This window comes from Rhinatrema bivittatum, chromosome 6, assembly GCF_901001135.1.
Source record: "Rhinatrema bivittatum chromosome 6, aRhiBiv1.1, whole genome shotgun sequence".
NCBI classification, from domain to species: Eukaryota; Metazoa; Chordata; class Amphibia; order Gymnophiona; family Rhinatrematidae; genus Rhinatrema; species Rhinatrema bivittatum.
Genome location: NC_042620.1, coordinates 254,922,660 through 254,946,508, shown reverse-complemented (window position 1 = coordinate 254,946,508; position 23,849 = coordinate 254,922,660). Strand labels below are relative to the sequence as shown.

Here is a 23,849-nt window from a genome sequence, read left to right as displayed (position 1 = left end):
GCCCCCTTTCTTTGGGATGGCTGGAAGTCATCCTTCCCCTTGGATCTTTGTGATCTCAGATGCTTCTTTCTGGAAGGGACCCTCTCCCATTGGGTTGAAGAGCAAAATTAAATAAGCTTAACTGAGTACAAAAGGATTTGGCACTCCATACTTAAAGAAGTTAATCAAAGCTTAAAGAGTGGAATAAGAGCGGGCAAAGAAACTCTCATTCAAAACAATGAACTCCAAGGAGGTTTAATTTAAGTCAGAACCCAGCCCAAGATATTTATTTATTTATTTAGAGATTTTTTTATATACCGCGGCACGTTAATAACATCACCTCGGTTTACAATAAACAATAAATCAGCAACAAGCTTTACAGTCAATAAGAAAGATATGTTGTCAATAAGACAAGCTTTACAGTCAATAAGAAAGATATGTTGTCTCCTCTAAAGCAAAGGAAATCCAGGAGGGTAAAATGATGATCTCTCTGTATAAACAACAGGACAGTTCCATTGCCAGCTTCCACATGGGGGAGCTATAAACACATCCCTATGTCTCTCCCCACATCAAATGGTATATTCCTGACTAACTCTAATAGGGGACTACCAGGATCCCTACACAAGAAAACTAACTTATTGTGTTCTCAGTGTCAGTCCTTCTGTCTATCCATCTATCCATATGCATGCCGCTGTCAGTATGGATGTTTAAGGTGTGCATGAGTATAGGCGGGTGGACATGGTGAGATCAACAAAAAAATACAACCAAGGCAGGGGGATGTTGTCTGGTTGGTTGCACAGGCAGGACCAAAAGCAGGGCAGGATGCCCAGTGAAGGGCCTTCAACCCACTTCCCTGGTACAACCATCTCTTCCCAGAGTTTAATTTTCTCTCCATCACCTATGGAGATTTCCTGGGTGGCAATGGTGACTGCTCTTTGGGCCTTAGTGGGGCTCAAGCCAGCTTGTTGATTGACGGCCTGGCTGAGTTTGGCTTTTTATTCATGCTGGGGATGCAGCAGTGGGATGGGCAGCCCTGAGTCAACAGGGAGACTGCTGCACACCATGCAAATCGCTGCAGGCACCCAGAAATCAGGGGGAGAGAGGGACTAATTTGTATTGTGCATAGAAGGTGCACTTTTTCAATTTGTTTCAGTTTCTTTTCTCTTTTAGTAACGCAATGTGGTTGCCATGTTAGTACACTTGGATGCATACAAAGAACAAGAAATAAGTTGTAGGCGATACCTTTTAATTAAACTAACTTAATACCAAGTCAATGAAAAAAAAAACCAGAGTGATGGCGCTCAAAATCCAGTCACAATTGTAATCCAATAAATATCACCTACAATTTGTTGATCTTTCTTTATATTTTTTCTTTGTTTTTTTTTTTTTACTTTCTGCCAAGAAGGAAGTACCTACAATAATATTAATTAATATAAATGAAGGAAAAAAGTTGCAACTGTTCAGTCTTCTCTGCTGTTTCTTTATTATAAATTTCACATAACATTAGCAATAAGTTTTCAGAGGGTGCAGCAGGTGTCTATTAAACAGTAAGACATGGAGAGAATATAAGAAATATAATACCGTGCATGATATGACAAAATAATTATACAGCAGTGAAATAAAAGGCAGGAACTTTTGCAGTAAATGGGGCTAATGATCTTACAGTTGGGGGAGGGGATTAAATAAAAGCTCTTAATAGTATCACTTACAAGCCTTACAAAATCCCTGTTGCTGTTAAGCAGGAAAGCCAGATTAAGACAAATTACTTGTTTTCAACTGAGTCCCAAAAGCAAAAGGAGATATGGGGACTTGACAAGGTCACACAGAGAGTAATTGGCAGAAGTGAGTCTTGAACTCATGAACCAGGACTTCTCCTGAATTTATTAGCCAATAGTTTCGAGCATTAGATCACTCTTCCTCCTTCTACAAGCTTAACGTGGTATGGAAACACCCAGTACTTCTACAGAGTCTCTGCTGCTGTTTAGTGGCCTGCGTGCTACAGAAACACACAGGCCCTTCCCTTTTGTACCTGTTACACGTCCTGGACAGCTTCAAAGTTTTATACGTACAAAAAATCTAAAATAAATAATCAAATAAAAGATTTATGAGGCGCAAATAATCTTTAAATCTTACTTTAAGAAACGTAAAAAAAAAAAAAAGGGCCATAAAAAAATATCCCTGCCCGTCACTATAACACATATTGGAACCCAACTGTCAACTACACCTTTAACAATGGAATGCAACTGACTTCTGCCCCCTACCTTTAATGATGATTTCCCCTGCCCCCAGATGGAACAGACTGCCACCCTGCCCCTAGGGCCCAATGTAATAAGGCGCGCTCAGCAGAGCAGACAGTTTTACCCACAGCTGTGCGCACATTCTTTCTACGCCAAAAGTACTCCCCCCCCGTACAGCAATGAGTTCTGCACGCGAAGAATATGCAGAACCGTGCGCGTATTACGCAAGTGTCCTCGCGTGAAAATCCCATGCTAATGAAGGCATTAGTAATTAACCTCCCAATGCAGAGAGATGCACTGGCTTAACCCAGGTTTGCTTAGCGCTTTCACTCCTGGCCAGAGGTGGAGTAAAGTTTCCAGCACTAGCCTTAGTCTCTGGGCAGAAGCAGGAAGACTGGTGCCAGGACCTGCAGTCAGGACTCATGTGCAGAAAACATGCTTTGTGCACACAGAGCATGTCTTCCGCGCACAAAAAAAAAAGATTTATCAGCACAAAAATGTTTTCTGCGCCGAAAGCATTTTTGAATTCAAAAATCATATTTTATGTGCACAAAACAAGCATAAATCATGTTTTGTGGACAAAAAACTCTGTCCGAAAGATTCCCCCTGCCACCCGGGTTAAAATATGCGATCAGTATGTGCTGAGTGCACATTTTAGCTCTGGTTTGTATGCACTTTTTTTTGTGTCTGCCCACATTTTTAACTCGGGACGCATTAGCATACTGTTTTGAAATTCAGCGCACAGTCTTAGCGCAGAGCTTACTGCATCGGCCCCTGAGATTGTCACAGGGTTCCTTTCTGTTCCTTTAGCACAAATTGTAACTGATTGCCACACAATCCTTTAATGATGTATTGTGACTGGTTTTTGCCCACCCCCCTCTAACTTGGGTGGCGACCAGCTTTTGCCTACCATTTTGGTATGAACTATAGCAGGATTCCACATATCCCTATTGTGGCCAGGTTTTACCCACCCCTCTGCAGCAGCTTGTGACTGATTTCTGCCTGTCCCTTTAACACAGCATTGCCCAGGGGTTTTTAACATAGATTGTCACAGGATTCCTGCTCATCCTTTTAACAACAGATAGCAACTTTAAAGCAAATTCTCAGACACTTGAGTGAAAGGACTCCAAATTCAGTAAAAAATATTAATAAAAATATATATTTTTTTATGTAAATGTATACACATATAAAGCTGACATCTGCCATTAAGATTCTCGCTAGCTTTCAGAAATTTAAAGGGGACACTGCCATATCCACAGTGATAGTGACACGGCCAATTTCTGGCATTTTCCTGGGAAGACTGCAGGGAAAAAAATGTCAAAAACGCCCACTGGTGACTCTGCCAGCCTCTAGTAACTGAGATACAACCAAAAGAGAAGATATTTGTGGAATGCAAAGGTTAGAAGGTGTTCTGTAACTGATGTCCTCAGATAATTAGCTGTAAAACTGCTGGATAGTACAGCACTACAAACAGTGATCCCACAGCTTGAGAAAAGGGCAGTTCCCCTTTACACACACATTGAGAACAGGCAGATCTTTCAAGTGCAGCCAGGGTCTTTTCTCCTTCCTCCAAACACAAAAGAGCTAGAAACCACTGTTGGTAAACTGCAATCACATGTAAAGCCTTATTCAACAAGGACTTTTTTCCTATTCTCTATGAAAAACTCTTTATCGAACAAGTCCCATAAGAGTGTTCCTGAAGGAGGGATCTCGAGTGGCAGAGGCTGTGACGTGCCATCAGCGTCAACACCCACTCCTGCCTGCTCCCTGTCCAGCTTTATCCGAAGAGTTTGATGAAGCAGGGCTGGCAGTAGGGCTTCTCTGTCTGCTCCTTGAAGGTTCCCTTGTTGAGCTGCTTCAGGCAGAAGGCGCAGACAAAGTGCTCCGGGTGGAACTTCCTGCCCATGGCAGTGATACAGCGGCCGGTGATGGGCTTCTCGCAGCCTGAACATAGAGAGCCCCGGTTCTTGTGGTAGTGGGTCTCACAGTAGGGCTGCCCTTCGTGTTCAAAGAAGCTGCCGTTCACAAAGGGGGTGTAGCATTCCTGGTGGGGAGGGACATAAAGACAGACGCAGTGATTGGCATTCACCCAGCCAGAAGAGAAATATTAGAAAACCCAGCAGTAGCCCTCCCTGATCCCCTGGCAATACAGTTGCGGAGAGTGAGAAGTTTCCACTGCTGAAATACTCTATCTTAGATCAGAACAGAAAGAGCAAAAAATGATATTACCAGAAAATATAAAGTGACAAATCTACTGCAGTACAAAGAAAGGAAAACCATAGAGGAAGTACTCCTTGCACGTATGTACAACCCAGAGCTGGAGAAACCAAGAAAAATCATAAAAGACCTACAATCAGTACTCTTGGAGGATAAGTCACCTAGAGAAATATTCTCTTCTCCACTGGTACTGGCTTTCAGGCAACCAACTAATCTGAAAAAAATATTAACAGAGAAAAAAGAAAAAGCAAACTTCTAAGGAACTAGCACATATTCCTGGAAAGTACCAAGCTGTGTCAGCACAGGATCACACAGTCACCCACAAGGGAAAGACATTTCACAAAAGGAGATCCTACTCATGCTCCTCCCTTAATGCAGTTTAAGCAGAGCCCTTGGTTTCCTGCGGCAGAATTTTCAAGATTCTGCGATAAGAGTTGGCAGGTTTATCCAAATTCTGTGGCAACTTTGTGTTAAATTTGTATAATGTTTCATATATTTGCAATTTTAAAAAAATGTATTTTTTAACTTTCTAAAAATAAAGTCATTTTGTGACATTTTTGTGTCCAGTAAATTTGGTTCTTTATTAGAGGAAAAAGTGATTTTAGTGATTGCTGCTGGGGAGGAAAGGAGGGAGAGGGAACTGGGAATAGGAAGTGGAGATCACAGAGAAAGGAAATGAAGAAGGAATCTTAGGCAGAAGGGGTAGAGAGATAAGGGATGGAGGAGAGGATGGGGGATTCAGAGAGGATAAGGAAAGGGAATGGAAGGAAAAGAGGGAGGGGAGAAAAGAGGGGTCAGGAGTGGGATGGAAGAGGAAGGATCAGGGATGGGAAGGTGAGAAAAGGAAAATTGGTTCTTACCTGCAAATGTTTGTTCCTGTAGTACCACAGATCAGTCCAGACTCCTGGGTTTTGCTCCCCTCCAGCAGATAGAGACAGAGAAAGTTTTATTGACACTGCAACATAACCCGAGGTGCCACCTGCAATCCTTCAGTATTGATAAGTACCCAAGCTAAGATGGAAATAACATCACCACAACAACTAAGTTATATTCCCCTGAATGAGCAGTGGGAAGTTGAAAGCTCAGAAAAGATAACCTTGACTTCAATAACAAAAAACATGCAGGATCTTATACCAAACCTGCACCATTCTTCAGATTGATTACTATAACAGATCGAGTGAACTTTCCAAATCCAAGACCTCCTCTGGGCGGGACTCTGGACTGATCTGTGGTACTACAGTAATGAAAATTAGCAGATAAGAGTCAATTTTCCTTTCCCTGTGCATACCTAGATCAATCCAGACTCCTGGAATGTATCAAAGCTTCCCTAAAAGGGGTGGGACTATGAGAGTCCCGCTCAAAGTACACTTTCCCCAAAGCCCCTTGACTCTGGGGCCTGGACATCCAAGCAATAATGACTCACTAAAGTGTGCAAATTCTTCCAAATAGCCGCCCTACAAATCATCTGGGGCAACACTTGTTGACGTTCAGCCCAGGATGCTGCCGGAGAATGGTTCAAATGAGCCTGTAACCCCTCCGGAACAGGATGACCTTGACAGATGTATGCCGAACCAATAGCATCTTTTAACCACTATGCAATTGTGGTCTTCAAAGCTTTACAACCCTTTTTTGCACTGCTCCATAGCACAAAAAGGAGATCCGTTAGCAGAAAACTGTTAGTATCTCAAGGTACCTCAACAAAGCACACTTGACATCCAAGCGCCTTAACTGTCTAGCATGAGGCACTGTAGCATCCAAACTTGAAAAAGGGTGGTAGTTCCACTGACTGATTCAAGTGAAACGACAAAACCACCTTCAGCAAAAAAAAAGAAGGAACTGTCCTCAAGGAAACCCCGGAATCCGAAATCCTCAAAAAGGGCTCTCTACAAGACAATGTCTGCAATTCCAAAATCCTTTGGGCAGAACAAAAGGCTTCCAAGAAAACCACCTTCAAAGTGAGATCCTTAAGCGTGGCTCTCTTAAGAGGTTCGAACAGAATGGCACACAAGCTCTTAAGGACTAAGTTAAGGTTCCAGGAAGAGCACAACTTCTGAATTGGAGGAAGCAAATGTTTCACCCCCCTGGAGAAAACACATTACATCTGGATGCACTGCTAGAGTCGCTCCCTGTTCCTTGCCTCGGAGGCAGCCCAATGCTGTCACCTGAACTCTGAGGGGGGTTAAAAGACAACCCCTTCAGCAAGCCTTTCCACAAAAAAACCAAAATATGAGTCATGAGTCCCACATAGGATCCACTCCCTGCTCTGCCTTACAGACCTCAAAAACTTTCCATATCCTCACAAATGCCAAAGAGGTGAAGTCTTCTCTTGCTTGCAAAAGGGTAGCAATAAAGTCCTCAGAATATACTCTCTTCCCTAAGCACTTCCTCTCAAAAGCCAGGCCATGAGACAGAAGTGAGTCGCCTGATCGGAATAAATGGGACCTTGGCGCAGCAGCTTTGGCAGATGGGCAAGCCTCACTGGACCATCCATCACTAAGTTCATTAGGTCTGCAAACCAAGGTCACCTCGGCAACTCTGGTGCCACCAGGTTTACCTCACCCGGATGGATGTCTATTTGCTGCAAGACTTTGCCCACCAGAGGTCACGGGGGAAACACGTACAGAAGAATGCCGACCGGCCAAGGTAGAACTAAGGCATCGACCCCTTCTGCTTCCCGCTCCCTTCTCTGACTGAAGAACCGCGGGGCCTTAGCATTTTGAAGGTCACCATTAGATACATCTCATCTTCATCTTCAGCCTCATCTTCAGATGAAGAGATTCAGAGGAGGGTGGATCCAACTGCTGATGGCTGAGGAAATCAGCTCGTACATTGCCCATTCTTGCTATGTGAGAAGTTGCTAACAGCACCAGATGGCACTCCGCCCAATGGAAATATCCTGGCCTCTTGAGCTACTGCCCGACTCTTGGTTCCACCCTGTCGGTTGATGTAAGACACCGTCGTTGCATTGTCTGACAGGACTCTCACAGGCTTGCCCCTAAACAGCAGCAGAATCGCATGCAATGCCAACCTATGTGCCATCGTTTCTAGGCAGTTGATGGACCACAACGCTTCCTCTGCTGACCACAGATCCTGAACAGACTGGTCCTGACACACTGTTCCCCACCCAGAAAGACTGGCGTCGGTGGTAACAACTCTCCAGTCCGGACCCTCCAAGTTCTCTCTTAGACTCAACATGTTCCGAATAAGCCACCACGACAGGCTGGACCTGGCCAACTCTGTATAAGGAAGTGGCAGATGAAACTGCATCCTCTCGCACACACACATTCCCTCATACAGGGTCCCTCTCTCACCCACACAAGCGCCCTTTCTCGTGCATACATCCTCACACAGGCTACCTATGTCTCTCTCACACACCCCTTCACATAGGCAAGCACCCTCACAAACACACGATCCCTTTTTCATACACACCAGCTCCCAATCTCTCACACACATACACACTCCTTTACAATCTTTCATATAGGCTCCCTCTCTCTGCTACCCACACTCAAGCAACCCCCTCTTCTCTCTCTCACACCCCCTGCTTACTCTCCCTGGTCTCTCTCACACCCCCCCTGCTTACCCTCCCTGGTCTCTCTCACACACCCTCCTGCTCACCCCCTACTCTCTCCCCCCTCCGCCCTGCTTTCTCTCTCACACCCTCTTCCCCCTGCTCTCTCTCTCACATCCCCTCCCCCTGCTCTCTCCCCCTCCCCTCACATACCCACACGTATCTACACACATTCACCGGGGCCTTCATCTTTGCCATGAGTGGAGCGCATCCTGTGGCACGCGTGGGCCTTCATCTTCGCCGCAAACAGCACGCCGGGGCCTTCGTGTTCGCAGCGAACGGCATGTGCTCCATTTGTGGCACGCCGGGGCCTTCATCTTCACCGCGAATGGCACGCAGTCCGTTCGCGGTATGCCGGGGCCTTCATCTTCGCCGCGAACAACGCGTGCTCCATTTGCAGTACGCCGGTGTCTCCTCTGCCTTTTTCTGCGCAGAATTTGGCAATTCTGCACAGGGGGAGAATTCTGTGCAAATTCTGCGTTCCACAGTAGCGCAGAATTCCCCCAGGACTAATTTTCTGGTAGTGCTATCTTTTGCTGACCTGAGGATAGGATTATCATCTCCCAAAGTTAGTCAAGCAATGTTAGTTCAATAAGAAGGTATCACCTTATATATTTGGTTTTCTTTGTTTTTTATTTTCATATGTTAACCTTTATATCTGTCCTTTCTATAGGTCATACTCTGCAAACATCACTGCCAGAAACTTTCAGCTGGTATTTAAATTAAGGCATTCCTCTTCTACTTATATCTCTGACTTTTTTATTTAATTCCCAAAAGAAATATTAAGAATATGTAAAGATTTTTATGAAAGCTACTATGCTACTTCTGCTTCTGCTACTATGAACCTGAATAAATTGAGGAGCAGGGAGAAGGATGAATGGGGTGGAATTTTTTTCACTGCTGTTCCGATCATCATCAGAACACTATAAAAGTATCACATTGATACATGTAAAGCAGAAATACAGCATGGAGAGCTAAAGAACTAATCTTTCCCAGAATCCTATGCAGGTATCGTCTGAAAGCAATAATATATTATAGACTAATGAACATCTGCATATTCTATAGATATATATAATTATCCAAATATAAGCATATATCTTATGCAAACCTTCATATGCTTCATAAGTAGTGCTCTCTCTGCTTTTCAAAACAGTGGTTCAGGTTTTTAAGCAAGAGAATCTCAATTTTCCCTAATGTTTTTGCAATATTTTGCTGTAGCTGGCACTCACCCGGCAAACAAAACACTCTGGGTGCCAGAGGACGTTGAGAGCAGAAATGTAATTCTCCAGAATGGCCTGTCCACAGCCATGGCAGCGCGTTGCAAAAATCTCATAGAAATCTTTTCGGCAGTACTGCTGCCCATCTCTCTCATGGAAACCTATGGGAGAAAGAATAGGGGAGCAAAGATTGATATAAAAAAAAAAAAAAGAAATATCAGAAGGGATCTATGTGGTCTTGAAGGCTCATGAATAATATCTTTGGATAATAATTGCTATGTTGGCCCAATAAATGATATCACAGCTGCTAACAATTCAGTTTTGTCCAGGACCAGTGCCAAGATGAGAGAAGGTAGCAAATGGGACACCTGCCCCAGGCATCACACCTAATAGAGTATCTTTATGGTCATTCAGTGGCGGCTGCTGCAGCAAGATAAGAGAAAACCAATATTGGGTCTTCAGCAGGCATGTGTTCACAGGCTCTGTGGTGGATCCACCCCAACCTCCTGCATGGGCTTCCTGTTACCAAGGAAGCCTATGCAAGGGTTGTGGCCAGTACAGGGCCTGTGAGCACACACTGGCTCACATGCCCCATGTTGAGTTATCTTATCTTTCTGCCTGTCACGGATACCCAGGCTGCCCCCAGGGCAGAGGCAGCACAGGGCGGGTTATAGGTAACCCCAGAGCAGACACAGCACAGGAGTCAGGAGCAGGGCAGGATAAAGGCATCCCCCCCCAGGCAGGCACAGCAAAGGACTCATGGACAGGGTAACGCAGGGATTTCTGCCTGACTGGCCAGCTCCCCCTTGGTTTGAACCCGCAAGTTCTGATGGCTGGCAGGACTTAGCTGGAGGAATACCGAAACACAGGAGTACAGGGCATAGGACACCCAGTGAGGGGCTAGGCGCAGGCTATAGGGTTCTAGAAGGTGTCCATAAAACAAAGGGCAGGGAGTGCACCAGCAGAAGAGAGAAACAAGTCGGCAAGACACAGAAGGATTGCACGAAGCACAGGGCAAATCAAGGACAGGACCTAACAGAAAGCAAAGGGGGGGACTAGACAAAAGGGACAGTAACAGGCAGGAGGGCCACTGGGAGGCCGCACAGGAACCAGTGAAGTCAAACAGGCATGAGGACCATTAGAAGGCCACACAGGAAACAGGGAAAACAAACAGGTATGAGGGCCACTGGGAGGTCACATAGGAAACAGACTAACCCAGGCACATCACCCCCCAGCCCTTGAGGCTCGCATCTGTGGTCACCACTATCCAGTCCAGGGCCTAAAGGCCCACCCCTTTCTCCAGGTTGCTCCTCGATAGCCACCACAAAAGACTGGATCTGGATTCTCCTTGCAGAGGTAACGGCAGATGATACTCATCTGACAATGGATTCCACCTGCATAAAAGCGCTCTTTGTAAGGGACGCATGTGAGCAAAGGCCCATGGAAACAAATCCAACGTTGAGGCTATGGAACCCAGTACCTGTAAGTAGTCCCAGACCTTTGGCACAGACAGACTCAAGAGCCGCGACACCTGTGCTCGCATCTTTGTCAACCTGTCTGCCATCAGGAACACCCTGGCCCGCTGGGTATCGAAGCGGGCACCTAGATACTCCAATGCCTGGGATTCATTGATCACCCATCCCAAAGAACTGAGGGTTTCATCACTCGCTGCACTGACTGACTGCACTCCTCCTCTGTCTTTGTCTGAATAAGCCAATCATCCAGATAAGGATGTACCAGGATCTCTTCCTGTCTCAGGACTATCATGACTACCATCACTTTTGTGAAGATCCGGGGAGCCATAGCCAACCCGAAGGGAAGAGCCCGAAACTGGAAGAATCGACCCAGCACCATGAATCGAAGAAACTTGGACTGGGATGCATTATAGGGGGGGGGGGGGGGGAAAGAGAGGATGCTGTCCCAGAATCAATACCACCAAAGAAGGAAGCGATGTGCTGTTAGGAGGGAGTAGAGGCACAATCCTGAAGGTTCATCTAGGATGTCTGATACCTTTGCACTGACCCTGAGAAGTAACCAGGTACCCATTGCTGTTTCTAACCCACCTTCTTCCCCAAAGGGTCTTCCGCACTTCACACAGCAAAAGTGCTCTGGGTGCCAATTCTTGTCCAGGGCAGTCACCATTTTCTGAAAGGACAAAAAGTCAGTGTCAGAAATGTAATGTGAGATACATCGGGGGTGAGATAATAGAAAATAAGGAGAGCTGAACATAGGATGAAGATATCAGTATACATAGGGACCTATGCAATGAACTTTAACATGCATGTTAAGGACCACGTGTGTGCATTATTTTTAGCTATGCAGGAGAACCTTGATGTCGATGTTAAGTTGCTTTCTCATGAGGTTAACGAGGTTGCATTACAATAAGAATGACCTCATATGTAAATGAGGGAGCCTCATATGCAAATTAGGCTTTACTAGGCCCATAAGAAATAGTCTGGTATGCTCCATATATTCTCTAGATTCTGTTGATTAATGGGCTTAGTATGGGGTAAAAATATAACACTTGCCTGGGACCAGATGTTACATTTTTATCATGCATGGAATGTCTTGAAATCCCCCATATTCACCGGCCCTTTCACTGTGGACTGGTTAGCAGAGGAGATTTCATCCCACCACCCTGAATGAAAGAGCCGTGGTGCTTTTTATCCATATAAATTTCTGTGAAAATTGTTCTCAGAGTATGTATAAAATATATAGGGAGCAATTTTCAAATAGCTCATACAGTTGCAAAATATGCAGGTATTTTTTATCCAGGTAGGTTCTCTTTTAAAATTAGGTAGTGTAAAGCATATGCTTTAAAAGTGCCTGCATACTTTGTACCCAATGTTTGTGCATGTGGCCAGAGGAAGACAGATGGAAGGGATAAAATAGTGCACATACTTCTGAAAATGCCAAATACTATTTATTTTATTTTTCACATTTGATTCTCGCTTTATGCTGGAAACCTCAAAGTGAGTTCTAGTATCGCCCAAACTATAACATCTTACATCATAGGTCATACCAGGGGTGATTCTATAATGAAGTCAGGGTGAGGCAGCCACTTCAGACGGCAAAATTTTGAGGCAGCAAAAAAATGCTTCTCTGGCGTCTGCCTCACACTGCCTGCCCCTGCCACGGCTGCCTCACACTCATCCCTGGAAACTCTCTGGATTTGGCCTGGAGACTCCGGAATTCTGAATGAATTGCTTGGTCTCCGAAAAATCCGGGTGCCCCGCTGCAGAAGACCGGAAGAGAAAGGGCCTGGAGCAGCACGCGCTCGAAGGAGGCGAAGCATCAGCACCCGTGCCCCTGGAAGAAAATGTGAAGCCCGGTGCTGAGCGGCAAGAAAGACGAGCAGGAGCGTCGCCCAACTCTGCGGGAAACTGAAGTCGCAGGAGGAGGAGCAACAATGCTGGGCCGCGCACCAAAAGTAAAACAAGGGCAGAGCGGGCCGACGATACTGGAGGAGAAGGAGGAAGTAGAGCGTATGTCCTGTGGGCCTGGGGAAAGAGGAGGCTCCTGTGGCTAATGAGGATCAAGGTGAGAAGAGGCAATGAGAGTGCATGTGTGTATGGAAGAGGGAGAGAAGTGAATGAGTGTATGTGTGTATACATGTATGGGTGTGTGTGGAAAAGGGAGGGGGGCAGAGGGGGGCCGGGGTGGAGCAGGAGGGCGCCATCTCATCCTTCGCCTCAGGCAGCAGATTCCCTTGAGCCGCCCCTAGGTCATACAATCAAATAAAATTAATTATAACTATACAATCTACCACAACAGACCCAGCAGCTATCAACTCAACATCTAACATCCTTTAGACATGACATCATTGATATGAACCACAGAGAGTAATAGGACCCTCCTCAAATGTCATCTAAAGAACAGCCACCCTTAAAACACACAAGTATGCGGACTGTTTCTACCCACCCCCCGCCTCATTTTTACCCAGCTAAAATACACGCACTGTGGAAGCTCACATGCATTTTTAGACAGGTAAAAGAGGGCAATTTTTAGACAGATCATTTTAACTGGGTAAATAGGTATTTATCTTGCTAAATGGATTTGAAAATTGCCCTCATATTGTATGTGAAGGAGGCCCTAAATCAGGTTCTTGTCACTAGGATTTTGTGCCTGAGAAAAATATTAAGGAATGTCACTTGACTTCTACTTATGGGTTATGGTGATGAGTCTTTGTGGCAAAGGTTTATTAAAGGGTTTTGCTTTATTCCTCCAAAAGAACATGTTGAGAGAGAACCAGTACGGGGAGCCTTCCTTGGGCATCAATATAAGCTAATGCTCAGCGTGAGAAAGTGGTTCTTGCTGCATATTTTCTAAGATTGATTGGGGAGTGGGGAGCTTCACAGAAACTAGGAGGGCAGCTGGTCTACTCAATCCAGCAAGGCCGAGCCATGGGTGGCCAGTGAACCATTACTGGGCTCTTGGGTAATGTCCAAAGGCATCCCAGGAGGGATATGAACTACAACAGCCTTGAGGGAATCCTATGGGAACTGTACTAATGGGACTTTGACTGAGAAAAATTCTGTGAATACATGTGAGTACTGAATCTCATCTGAACTGAGGAAGAATGGGAGGTATTTTTGGTGAAGATTTAGCAGAAGAGTGTTTGTTGTTGTTGTTGCTAAATCCATGCTGTGAACCTGTGAACCCTGATTTAATCAGATAAATTTAAATATTTGTTTATCTCTGACTGCTGGAAACCCCAGAAAATAAAGGTTTTGTTGTTTGAAAATACCTTTTGAGTGAAACCCTCCTTTGTTCCAAGGGTTTGAGAGAAGTGTGGTGCAGTCAGAAGGGTTAACAGAGGGCAAAGAAATGTTTTGTGGAGTTTTCCCTATCCAACTTTATGGATAAAATCCTTGCCTCTGTGCCAGTTCACCATCTGCTTGACCACCGTTTAGATTTTTTAACTCACAGAGGCTAGTGCTTTGCTCCCAACTAACATCAGAACTCTATCATTATATGTGCACCAAAAAGGACATTACATGTAGATATCGAAGATGCAATGCAGTTAGAAAATTCAACGGAGGTAACTGAAGACACACTAGTAACACAAAATATGGCAGAATTATCAGAAGATGTAATGGAGATATCAGAATATATAGTTGGGATAACAGAATACAATAGAAATATTGCATATTTTGTAAACCGTTATGATGGCTCTACTGAATAACGGTATATAAAACTCTACAAATAAATAAATAAATAAACAAACAGAGTGATCAGTAGAGAGAATGGAGAGATATAAGAAGTTATGGCTCAGGTTTTTAATATTTTGTTTACATTTTGAAGATATTAAGCTCACTTACATCTAAGATGGGCTCATTACAGAGTCCACAGCGTGGGGAAAAGAGGTGGAAATAGTCTTTCTCGCAGTAGGGCAGACCATCCTTCTCAAAAAAGTTTGTGCCTCCCATCTCCTTTTGGCAATGACTGCAGACGAAGTGCTCAGGGTGCCAGGTTTGTCCCAGTGCTGTCACTACCTAGAAGAAAGAACATGCCACCTAAGACAGGAATAAAGGGCAATGTCAACCTTTCTCCATCACAGACAACTCCATAACAAAGTTTGAGGCCTACACTGGCCTGTGATAAGAAAACAAAGGGTAAAGTCAATAAGTCGCTATCACAGACAGCCAGAAGTATATAGATCAAGGCCAACCCATCTCTGTCACAACAGCTGTCCAGAGCGTGTGATGGCTCCTTACCTGTCCAGCAATGGGTTTCTGGCAGGATGCACACAAGCCCTTGGCCACTGTGGAGATGCCCTGACGGGTCAGATCAGACTGTAACATTACCAGCATACTGTCCAGATTCCCACTCTGTGGAGGCACTGTGGTTTGCACCACTGGCTGCGGCGTGGGGACTGTGCCCTGAGTCTGAGGAGGATTGATGGGAGGAACCTAGAATTGAGACATATTTGTGTAGACTGGAAAATATTGAGTAACAAATATAAACATTAAAATATCTAACACATGAATATATTTACATGCTCTCTCTCTCTCTCTCTCTCTCCCATAGCACTATCCTTTCAATTGTGGGATTGTTTACATTGTAATAATCCTACCACATATTAATATTCTCATGGAAGGAAGTGTTGTGTTGCTATTGATATTACAGGAGTTGATAATGGATATAATTCATTATTTTGGTCATGGCATGAAATAATTTATTGATTCCATCATGACAGGAATTGATGAGTTAATAGGTGGCAGTCAGGGACAAAGCAATGCAATGACAGGAAGTGAGGGGCAAGTGATGTAGGGAAGAAAGTGAAGCATTAATACTTTTGTGTCAAGAAGAGATGTATTGAAATAGTTAAAGGCAGAAAGCGATGCACTGATGCAGTCAGGGCAAGGAGTGATTCATCCCTATGAGGAAGAACAAGATGTAGCAGTGCTTGCGAGGGCGGAAAAGCGCATAAATACATCACAGAAAGTGACGCCTTCCTGATTTCGTGGTACAAAGTACTGCATTCATAGCTGGGAGCTCTCTGGAGAGTTCCTGACATCTCCAGGTCCCAGTGGTTGCTCTAAGAATACAATCAGTGCGGCCTTGGCCACAGAGCTTGAGCAGCTACTTGGGAGTGAGGGAAGTAACTTCTGCTCCCATCTCTTCCTGAAGCCCGTTGGTTCTCAGCATAAAACAAGTGGAACCGACGGATCGCTTGAGAAGGTGGATGCAGTGGCACGGAAACACTTTCTACCTGCTCCCCCCCAATAGCTGCTTGTGCTGGATTGCTGGTGCAGAACCATGCTATATTTAAAGCAACCATGGGAGGGCAGCGTAGAGGACAAAAAATTGTGTGTGGGGGGTGAGGGGGGGGTGAGGATGGAGCACAAAGGGAGAAGGGAAGGGGAAGGGGAGCAAACAATGAGAAAGACAGGAAAGAAACAGGGTGAGACAGCAAAGAAGGAGAAGTAGAAAAAAAGAAGGGGGGACACAGAGGAACAAACACAAACGCAAAAAAAAGAGCACAGCTGGTACAAATATAAGTGGAGGTAATGGCCTCCTTCAACCACCTAGCAACAGTGGTTTTGGACTCCTTGTGACCCTTCTTAGGGCTACTCCATAAGACAAACAAATGATCAGACAACCGAAAAGCGTTGGTCACCTCCAGATAGCGAAGGAGAACCCGCCGCACATCCAATTTATGCAGATCCCTATCCGCAGGAGAATGGAGATCCAAATTCTAGAAAGCTGGCAACTCTACCGTCTGATTCAAATGAAAACCTGAGACCACCTTAGGCATGAAAGATGGCACAATTCATAGAGAAACCCCCGATTCCGAAATACGGAGATAGGTTCTCGACACGACAAAGCTTGAATCTCCGATACCCGCCTTGCGGAGGTGATTGCCACCAGGAAAACCGTTTTGAGAGTTAGATCCTTCAACGTGGCCCGCCTGAGAGGCTCAAATGGAAGACCACATAAGCCACGGAAAACCAAATTTAAAATCCACGAAGGACAGACTTTCCTGACCGGAGGATGCAAGTGTTTAGCCCCCTTCAAAAAACGGGACACGTCCGGATGAGCTGCCAGTGAAACACAGTCAACCTTGCCCCGCAGACACCCTAGGGCCGTGACCTGCACCCTGAGAGAACTGCAAGCCAAGCCTTTCTTCAGGCCATCCTGCAAAAAGGCTAGAATATACGCCACCGAAGCCCGACATGGGGGCACATTCAACCCGCAACCCCAAGAGTCGAAAACCTTCCAGACACGAATATAGGCAAGCGACGTAGACGGTTTCCGCGCTTGCAGAAGGGTAGAGATAACAGAATCAGAATACCCCCGCTTTCCCAACTGTCTCCTCTCATAAGCCAGGCCGCTAGACAAAAGCGATCCGCACGATCGAAAAATACTGGACCGTGCCGAAGAAGATTCGAAAGATGGTTGAGACGCACTGGACCATCGATCGCCAAGTTGATCAGATCCGCAAACTACGGCCTTTGGGGTCACACTGGAGCTACAAGGATGACGGACCCCACGTGGGTTTCTATCTGACGCAAGACCTTGCCCACTAGGGGCCAGGGAGAAAACACGTACAGCAGAACGTCGCGAGGCCATGGGAGGACGAGGGCATCCACCCGCTCCGACCCGTGATCTCTCTGACGACTGAAAAACTGAGCCGCCTTTGCATTTTTCTGAGTCACCATCAAGTCGAGGTGCGGAACCCCCCAGTGATGAGTGAGAAGCCGGAAGGCTGCTTCGGACAGTTCTCACTCGCCGGGACCCAGACACTGTCGACTGAGAAAATCCGCCTGAACGTTGTCTACCCCGGCTATGTGAGAGGCTGCTAGCCAGATCAGATGGCGCTCTGCCCAGGCCATGAGCTGGTTGGCCTCCAAGGCCACCAGCCGGCTCTTAGTTCCCCCCTGACGGTTGATGTAGGCCACAGTCATCGCGTTGTCCGACAAGACTCATACCAAATGCTGACAGACCAGAGAGAGAAAGACACGTAACGCCAGGCCTGGTCTCCAATCGATTTATGGACCATGTCGCCTGATAACTCATCCAGCGGCCCTGAGTGGACTGTGATTGGCAAACCGCTCCCCAACCAGAGAGGCTGGCATCCGTCGTCACGATCATCTATCATGGTTCCTCCTGGTCCACCCCCCGTCCACCCCATTGCAAGTGGGTCGGGATCAACCACCAATCGAGATTGGAACTGGCGGGTTCCAAAAGGGGCAACCGTAAGTGGAACTTCTCCAACTTCAGATCCCAACGAGAAAGCAATGCCCTCTGTAACGGTCTCATATGCGCAAACGCCCAGGGAGCTAATTCCAGAGTAGATGCCATGGAACCAAGTACTTGTAAATAATCCCACACTATGGGAAGGGGTAGCAACAATAGCTGATGGATTTGCATCCATAACTTTCACATCATCTCCCGAGTGAGGAAGACCTTGCCGACCGAAGTATCAAAGCATACGCCCAAGAAGTTGAGGACCTGAGACAGTACCAACTGGCTCTTGGCAAAGTTGACCATCCAACCAAGAGACTGGAGCCGGAGCAGAACCGTGCATACCGCCATCTGACAGAGTTCCTCCGATTTTGCCCGTATGAGCCAATTGTCTAGGTAGGGGTGAACTAAGATCCCCTCCCGCCTGACCACCACCATCATCTTGGTGAAGACCCGGGTAGCAGTTGCCAACCCAAACGGGAGCGCTTGGAACTGATAGTTCCCCAATAACCACGAACCGGAGAAATCGTTGATGACGCTCGTGGATCCCTATGTGAAGATATGCCTCGGTAATGTCCAAAGAGGCCAAATATTCTCCGGTGTGGACGGCTGCAATGACCGAGCGGAGAGTCTGCATGCGGAAGCGAGGTACCCAAAGAGCCCGGTTGACCGTTTTCAGGTCCAAGATCGGACGAAAGGATCCCTCTTTCTTTGGGACTACAAAATAGATGGAGTACCTGCCGGACCTGTGCTCCTCCGGAGGAAACAGCACAATGGCTCCCAGGGATTTCAACTGATCCAGGGTTTGACTGACCACTTCTTGCTTGGCTCGAGACCCGCAGGGCGACATTAGGAACAGATCCCGTAACGGGCGGGCAAAATCCAACTCGTAGCCGTTTTCGATTATATTGAGGACCCACTGGTCTGATGTAATCTTGACCCACTCCTCGAGAAATAAGAGAGAGGCGGCTGCCCACCACTGAGACCAGGGAGAGGGTCTGCACACCTTCATTGGGACGGCTTGGCCCCCATGGCTCCTTGAGAGCCCCATCACGGAAGGGCCTGCAGTCGCAAAAGGAAGTAGGCCAAGACTGAGATCTTTGAGTCTGTTACCGGGTGGGAAAGGCGAGAGCCCTAGCCTGCCGAAACCTGCGCTGTCCCCGAAACTGGGAATGCGCCGTACCAAAGGCTCTGGAGGACTTGGGCTTATCTTCCGGCAACTTATACACCTTGTTCTCTCTGAGAGACTTGATAAGGGCCTCCAGCTCCTCAACAAATAACAATTTTCCTTTAAAAAGAAGATTGCCCAACTGGGTCTTGGAAGAAACGTCAGCTGACCAGTTTCAAAGCCAGAGGAGCCTCCTAGCTGAGACTGCAGTAGCCATGTTGCGGGAAGAAGCCTGAAGCAGATCATATAATGCATCCGCAGTGTAAGCCATCGCGGACTCCATCCTATTTGCCTGATCGGCTTCATCCAGTGGCAACTCCTGGGAGATGAGCATTTGTTGGACCCACCCAAGGGTTGCCCGCTGCATGAGGCTACTGCAGACCGCCGCCCGAACACACAGTGCGGACACCTCAAAGATTCTTTTGAGGAGAACCTCAAGCCATCTATCCTGCAAATCTTTAAGAGCAGCCGCCCCAGTTACGGGGATGGTCGTCCGTTTAGTGACCGCGGAGACCGACGCGTCCACCTTGGGGATCCTGAGGATGTCTAAGGACTCATCGGGCAAGAGATAGAGCTTTTCCATCGCCCTTCCCACGCGCAGGATCGCCTCAGGAGATTCCCATTCTCGGGTTACCAGCTGCATGAGCATCAGGCGAAAAGGAAAGGTTTTGGGAGGGGCCCGCAGCCCCGAGAGGACCGGATTCCCCTTGACAGGCTCCGAGCTGGGTTGTGGTACCTCAACGTCCAGCTCAACCAGGACATGAGGAATCAAGGGATCCAGCTCCTCCCGCCTAAATAAGCGGAAAACACGGAGATCGTCCCCCCTCTATCGAGGTGGACTCATCAACATCCCCATCTGCATTTTGGAGGAGCGGGTCCAGGAAGGACCCCAAGGGACCAGGATCCGGAGTCAATACAGGGACCGAAGGGGCATTCGGGGCTGCGGCGTGTTTAGCGACCTTTGTGGGAGGAGGCTCAACATCCTGCTGCTGTGCCTCAGCTTTCAAGAACGCTTTATGCATTAATAATATAAATTTTGAGGAAAAGGTTGCCTGGTCCTTTAAGGGGTCCGCCGGGGGAGGGCCGATTTCGAGTTCGTAGGGGAGGCGGGACTCGGACCACGCGGTCAAACCGGACTTAAGCTGGGAAGAGAAAGCGGAGAATGAGGAGACTCCCCTCCCCCTGCAGGCAGGCAGGGAACGGACAAAATGGTCACCGTTCCCGCACAAGCCGGGGACGGAGCTACTCGCAATCGGGAGCGTCGGCCTGATCCTCGTGGCAAAATCGCCCCAAAAACCCCCGACGGGCCAGGGAGCGGGCACACAGTGCGTCGCACAAAAGACGCGGCCCCAACTCACCACATGCCATGCATGATAACCCCCGCGGCATCCTGGAGGCGTCTAAGCAGCGCGGTAGGAAAAAGAATTAAGAGGCACCCCAACAAAAAGTAAGCACTGCCGAACTTCAGCCTTCTGGAAGGCAGCACAGAACGCAGCACCCGAGGAAAGCCACGTCTCGGGGTGCAGAGAGGAGGGACCGGCCCACTGGTTAATCCCCCTCCAGAGAAGATCATGCCTCCGGGAATTAGGCTATCGGGGCGACCAGCTCCAGCCTTACCTCTACCGAAGCTGTTGTGGTAGTGTTAGGGACCAAAGGCAAAACAAAAAAGTTCTTCTTATTTTTTTTTTCCAACAAACTTGATGTAGCCAAAGTTGCTTGTAAAAAGAAAAGGAGATTTTAATAACTCTGGGAAGAAATAATTTATAGGATCAGGACCATAGGTTCTGTCGACCTCCTCTGCTGAGAGTCAGAGAAAATACTGGAGGATCGCAGGTAGCACACCAAGTTAAGAGGGGGTGCCTTTCAGTTTTTTTTCTGACTCCATCTGCTGGAAGGGAGACACAACCGAGCGGTCTGGACTGATCCAGGAATGTACAGGGAAACAAAAATTCAGAGTGGAGTACAAAATAAACAGACATCATTATCAACAAAACCATGCAAACAAAATACAAACATCAAATCAATAAAGCACTACTAATGGTCAAATCAATAAAATCTACAAGAACTACAAGACAAGGTAAGGAAATAGGAAGAAGCACAACTTAGCAGCAACTATGTGCATGAAAGATTCCTTGCCACACACATATATTTCATGCACATAGTTTAGTCTCTTCATATTTCCTTCCATTTATCTTGTTGGAGGTACCTACCTGCATGACAAGCACATCGGTGCCCATGCAGCAATACCTGGCACTTTGTGTCTACCAGAAAATGCTGAATGATTTTCCACAAAGTCCCTCCTCGTTCTGCTACTTCGCTAATTTCAGGATGAGTTAAACCTAAAGTTCCCAGGTACGACTGCATTGATGCAGTCAGGGCAGGAAGTAAATGCCTGAATTCAGAATAGGATGTGATGCATTAATGCTTTCATTTCAGGACCATTTTAATGTTTGACACTGAAAAGTTTACAGGAAAACTGTGTTCGGTTGTCACTCAGTGTGACAAGGAAAAAGGATTGAAAAGCTTTTTTTCAAGTGATAAAACCTACACATGATATACTAAGATAGACACAAAGGCAAAAAAACTGAGAGCTGCTGAATCAGATGCAAAGGAAGAACAGTTTGATCTCAGCTGGAATGTAATTGACTGCTATTGTCAATTGGCGCTAATATTTATATGTAAGGCTGAATATATCACTCCTTTTCCCTAAGTGGTGTAGTGGGTTTAGGATGTTTAGGATGAATTGAAGCATGCATCAGCATTTCTCCTGGCCTTTATCTCATTGTGATACTTGGTGTAGCTGGAGAAGCTGTGGTTTAAGTCCACAGCCAATGGTGGCGCCATACAACTTCCAGGAAGTTACTTGCGCATGCTCCCTGCTACAAGCTCAGCTGCCGGCTTCTATCTTCCCTCCCAAGGACCAACAATAAAAGGACCCTTGGAGCTGCTGCCACCACCTCTCCTGCATCCCACCTGTGGCAAAACAAGAAAAGAGGCCACCAATGCCTCAACTCACCTCACTTTTCCACCCACGGCACCTCTCCTCTCGGTTGCAGCATAAGAGAAAGTGCAGCTGCCAACATCTCTCCTCTGTCCAACGAGGCAATAAATAAAGGCCACTGGCACCTCCCCTACTGCCCTCAGCCCAACAAAAAAAGGCCCAGTTGGGCTGCTGGCACTTATCCTCCCGCCCATGGACTAACAATAAAAGGCCCCGCGAGACCGCTGGCACTACCTTCCCTGGTTTCTGCCTACAGAAACCAAGAAAAGAGGCCACATCAAACTCACTTCCTGTTGCAGCACAAAAAAGAAATATGGCTGTCAGCACCTCTTCTCCCAACCTGCAGCACAACAGGAAGTAGAGCCACCAGCACCTCTCCTTCTCGCAGGGCAATAAGTAAAGGACACCAGCACCACCCCTCCCACCCGGAGCACAAGAGGACCAGGGGGACATAGGTTTGATGAAACAGAGGCCAGAAGAATGTGTGAGAGCCTGTGTGTGTGAGAGAGACTGTGTATGTATATGTGTGTGTAAGAGAGAGGGAATCAATGAGTGTGAGAAAGCCTGTATGTGCGTGCGAGAGGGAAAGAGAAACATTGAGACAGCACCTGTATGTGTTTGTGGGAGGGAGTGCGAGAGTGAGTGAGAGAGAGCCTGTATGTGCGTGTGGAAGGGTGAGAGAATCACTGAGTGTCAGAGCGCCTGTATGTGTGTGTGAGAGGAGAGAAAGTGAGTCTGAGAGTGCCTGTATGCGTGTGTGTGGGAGGGAGAGTCAGTGAGTGTGAGAGAGCCTGTATGTGCGTGTGGGAGGAAGAGAGTCAGTGAGTATGTAAGTGTGTGAGTGGCAGAGTTTTGTTCGAGTGGGTGACAGAGAGAGCTTGTATGAGTGAGAGAGAGTGAGCATGTAAGCAAGAGCTTGTGAGTGCCTGTATGCTTGTTTGAGTTTGTGTGTCAGAGAGAGGTGGAGTATGTATGACAGTGAATGTGTGTGAGAGTGTATTTGTGAGAAAGAGAATAAACATGTATATGTTAGAGAGTGTGCATGTATGAGAGAGCGGAAAACGTGTGCACTGTCCCTCTTCCCCAGTAATCCATAACAATCTAAGGTGACTGGAAATCTAAAGTTCACAGGTATGGAGTCCTGGGATGTTTTTTTTACCCCATTTGAATTACTGGACTTTATATGATATGTCTGTTGTTTTGAAATATTTTATTGATGTCTGGTAAATGTTTAACATTATTAATATGAGTTATTAATTTTGGATGTTATTCTTTTCATCAGCTATTTTGAAATATTTATGAATCATACTGTAACTTTTATGAATCATATTGAATATGGTTTTACTATTAAAATGTTTTATATTTCTTGGCTTTATTGTTTATTTTGTGAGGAATGATGATGTTTCTGTATTTCCATTCTTGCCCTATTTACAGAGTCTGGCTTATTGTGTTTTCTAACTGCATTTTCTATTTATACTTCATGGTCACTTTTTTCCATATTTGGTGAGGGTCTGTCTGTGTTCTGCATGTGTGACCAAGGTGAGATATTCTGTTAGCCTGTAGTTTTTGTGTAGGGATCCTTAGCAGCCTGCCTTGTTCTGTTCCCTAATAGGAGGTTTTAGAGCCTGATGTAACATTTGCAGTGTTGTCTTTTCTTAGGCAGGATTTTTATTGTTTGAGTGCTGTTTTGTTTTGGAAGGTTTACTATATTGTAATTGTAATTCAGTTTACTCATGGCTTTCTGGTGGCCAAGCTCATGCCCAATACACAT

At 46.4% G+C, this 23,849-nt stretch overlaps 1 protein-coding gene across 3 annotated transcripts in view; it reads right to left on the bottom strand.

The window, feature by feature from the left end:
* Nucleotides 1-260: 260 nt before the first annotated feature.
* The window catches only part of TGFB1I1 (transforming growth factor beta 1 induced transcript 1), a 58,702-nt gene continuing 35,113 nt past the window's right edge, over nucleotides 261-23,849 (bottom strand). For all 3 annotated transcript variants that reach the window (XM_029606847.1, XM_029606846.1, XM_029606845.1), the window contains 5 exons: nucleotides 14,936-15,130; nucleotides 14,540-14,713; nucleotides 11,282-11,363; nucleotides 9,231-9,379; nucleotides 261-4,260 (listed from right to left, as the gene is read on the bottom strand). In XM_029606847.1, coding sequence (XP_029462707.1) covers nucleotides 3,994-4,260; nucleotides 9,231-9,379; nucleotides 11,282-11,363; nucleotides 14,540-14,713; nucleotides 14,936-15,130 — 867 coding nt within the window. In that variant the 3' untranslated portion in view covers nucleotides 261-3,993. The remainder of the gene's footprint in view (nucleotides 4,261-9,230; nucleotides 9,380-11,281; nucleotides 11,364-14,539; nucleotides 14,714-14,935; nucleotides 15,131-23,849) is intronic.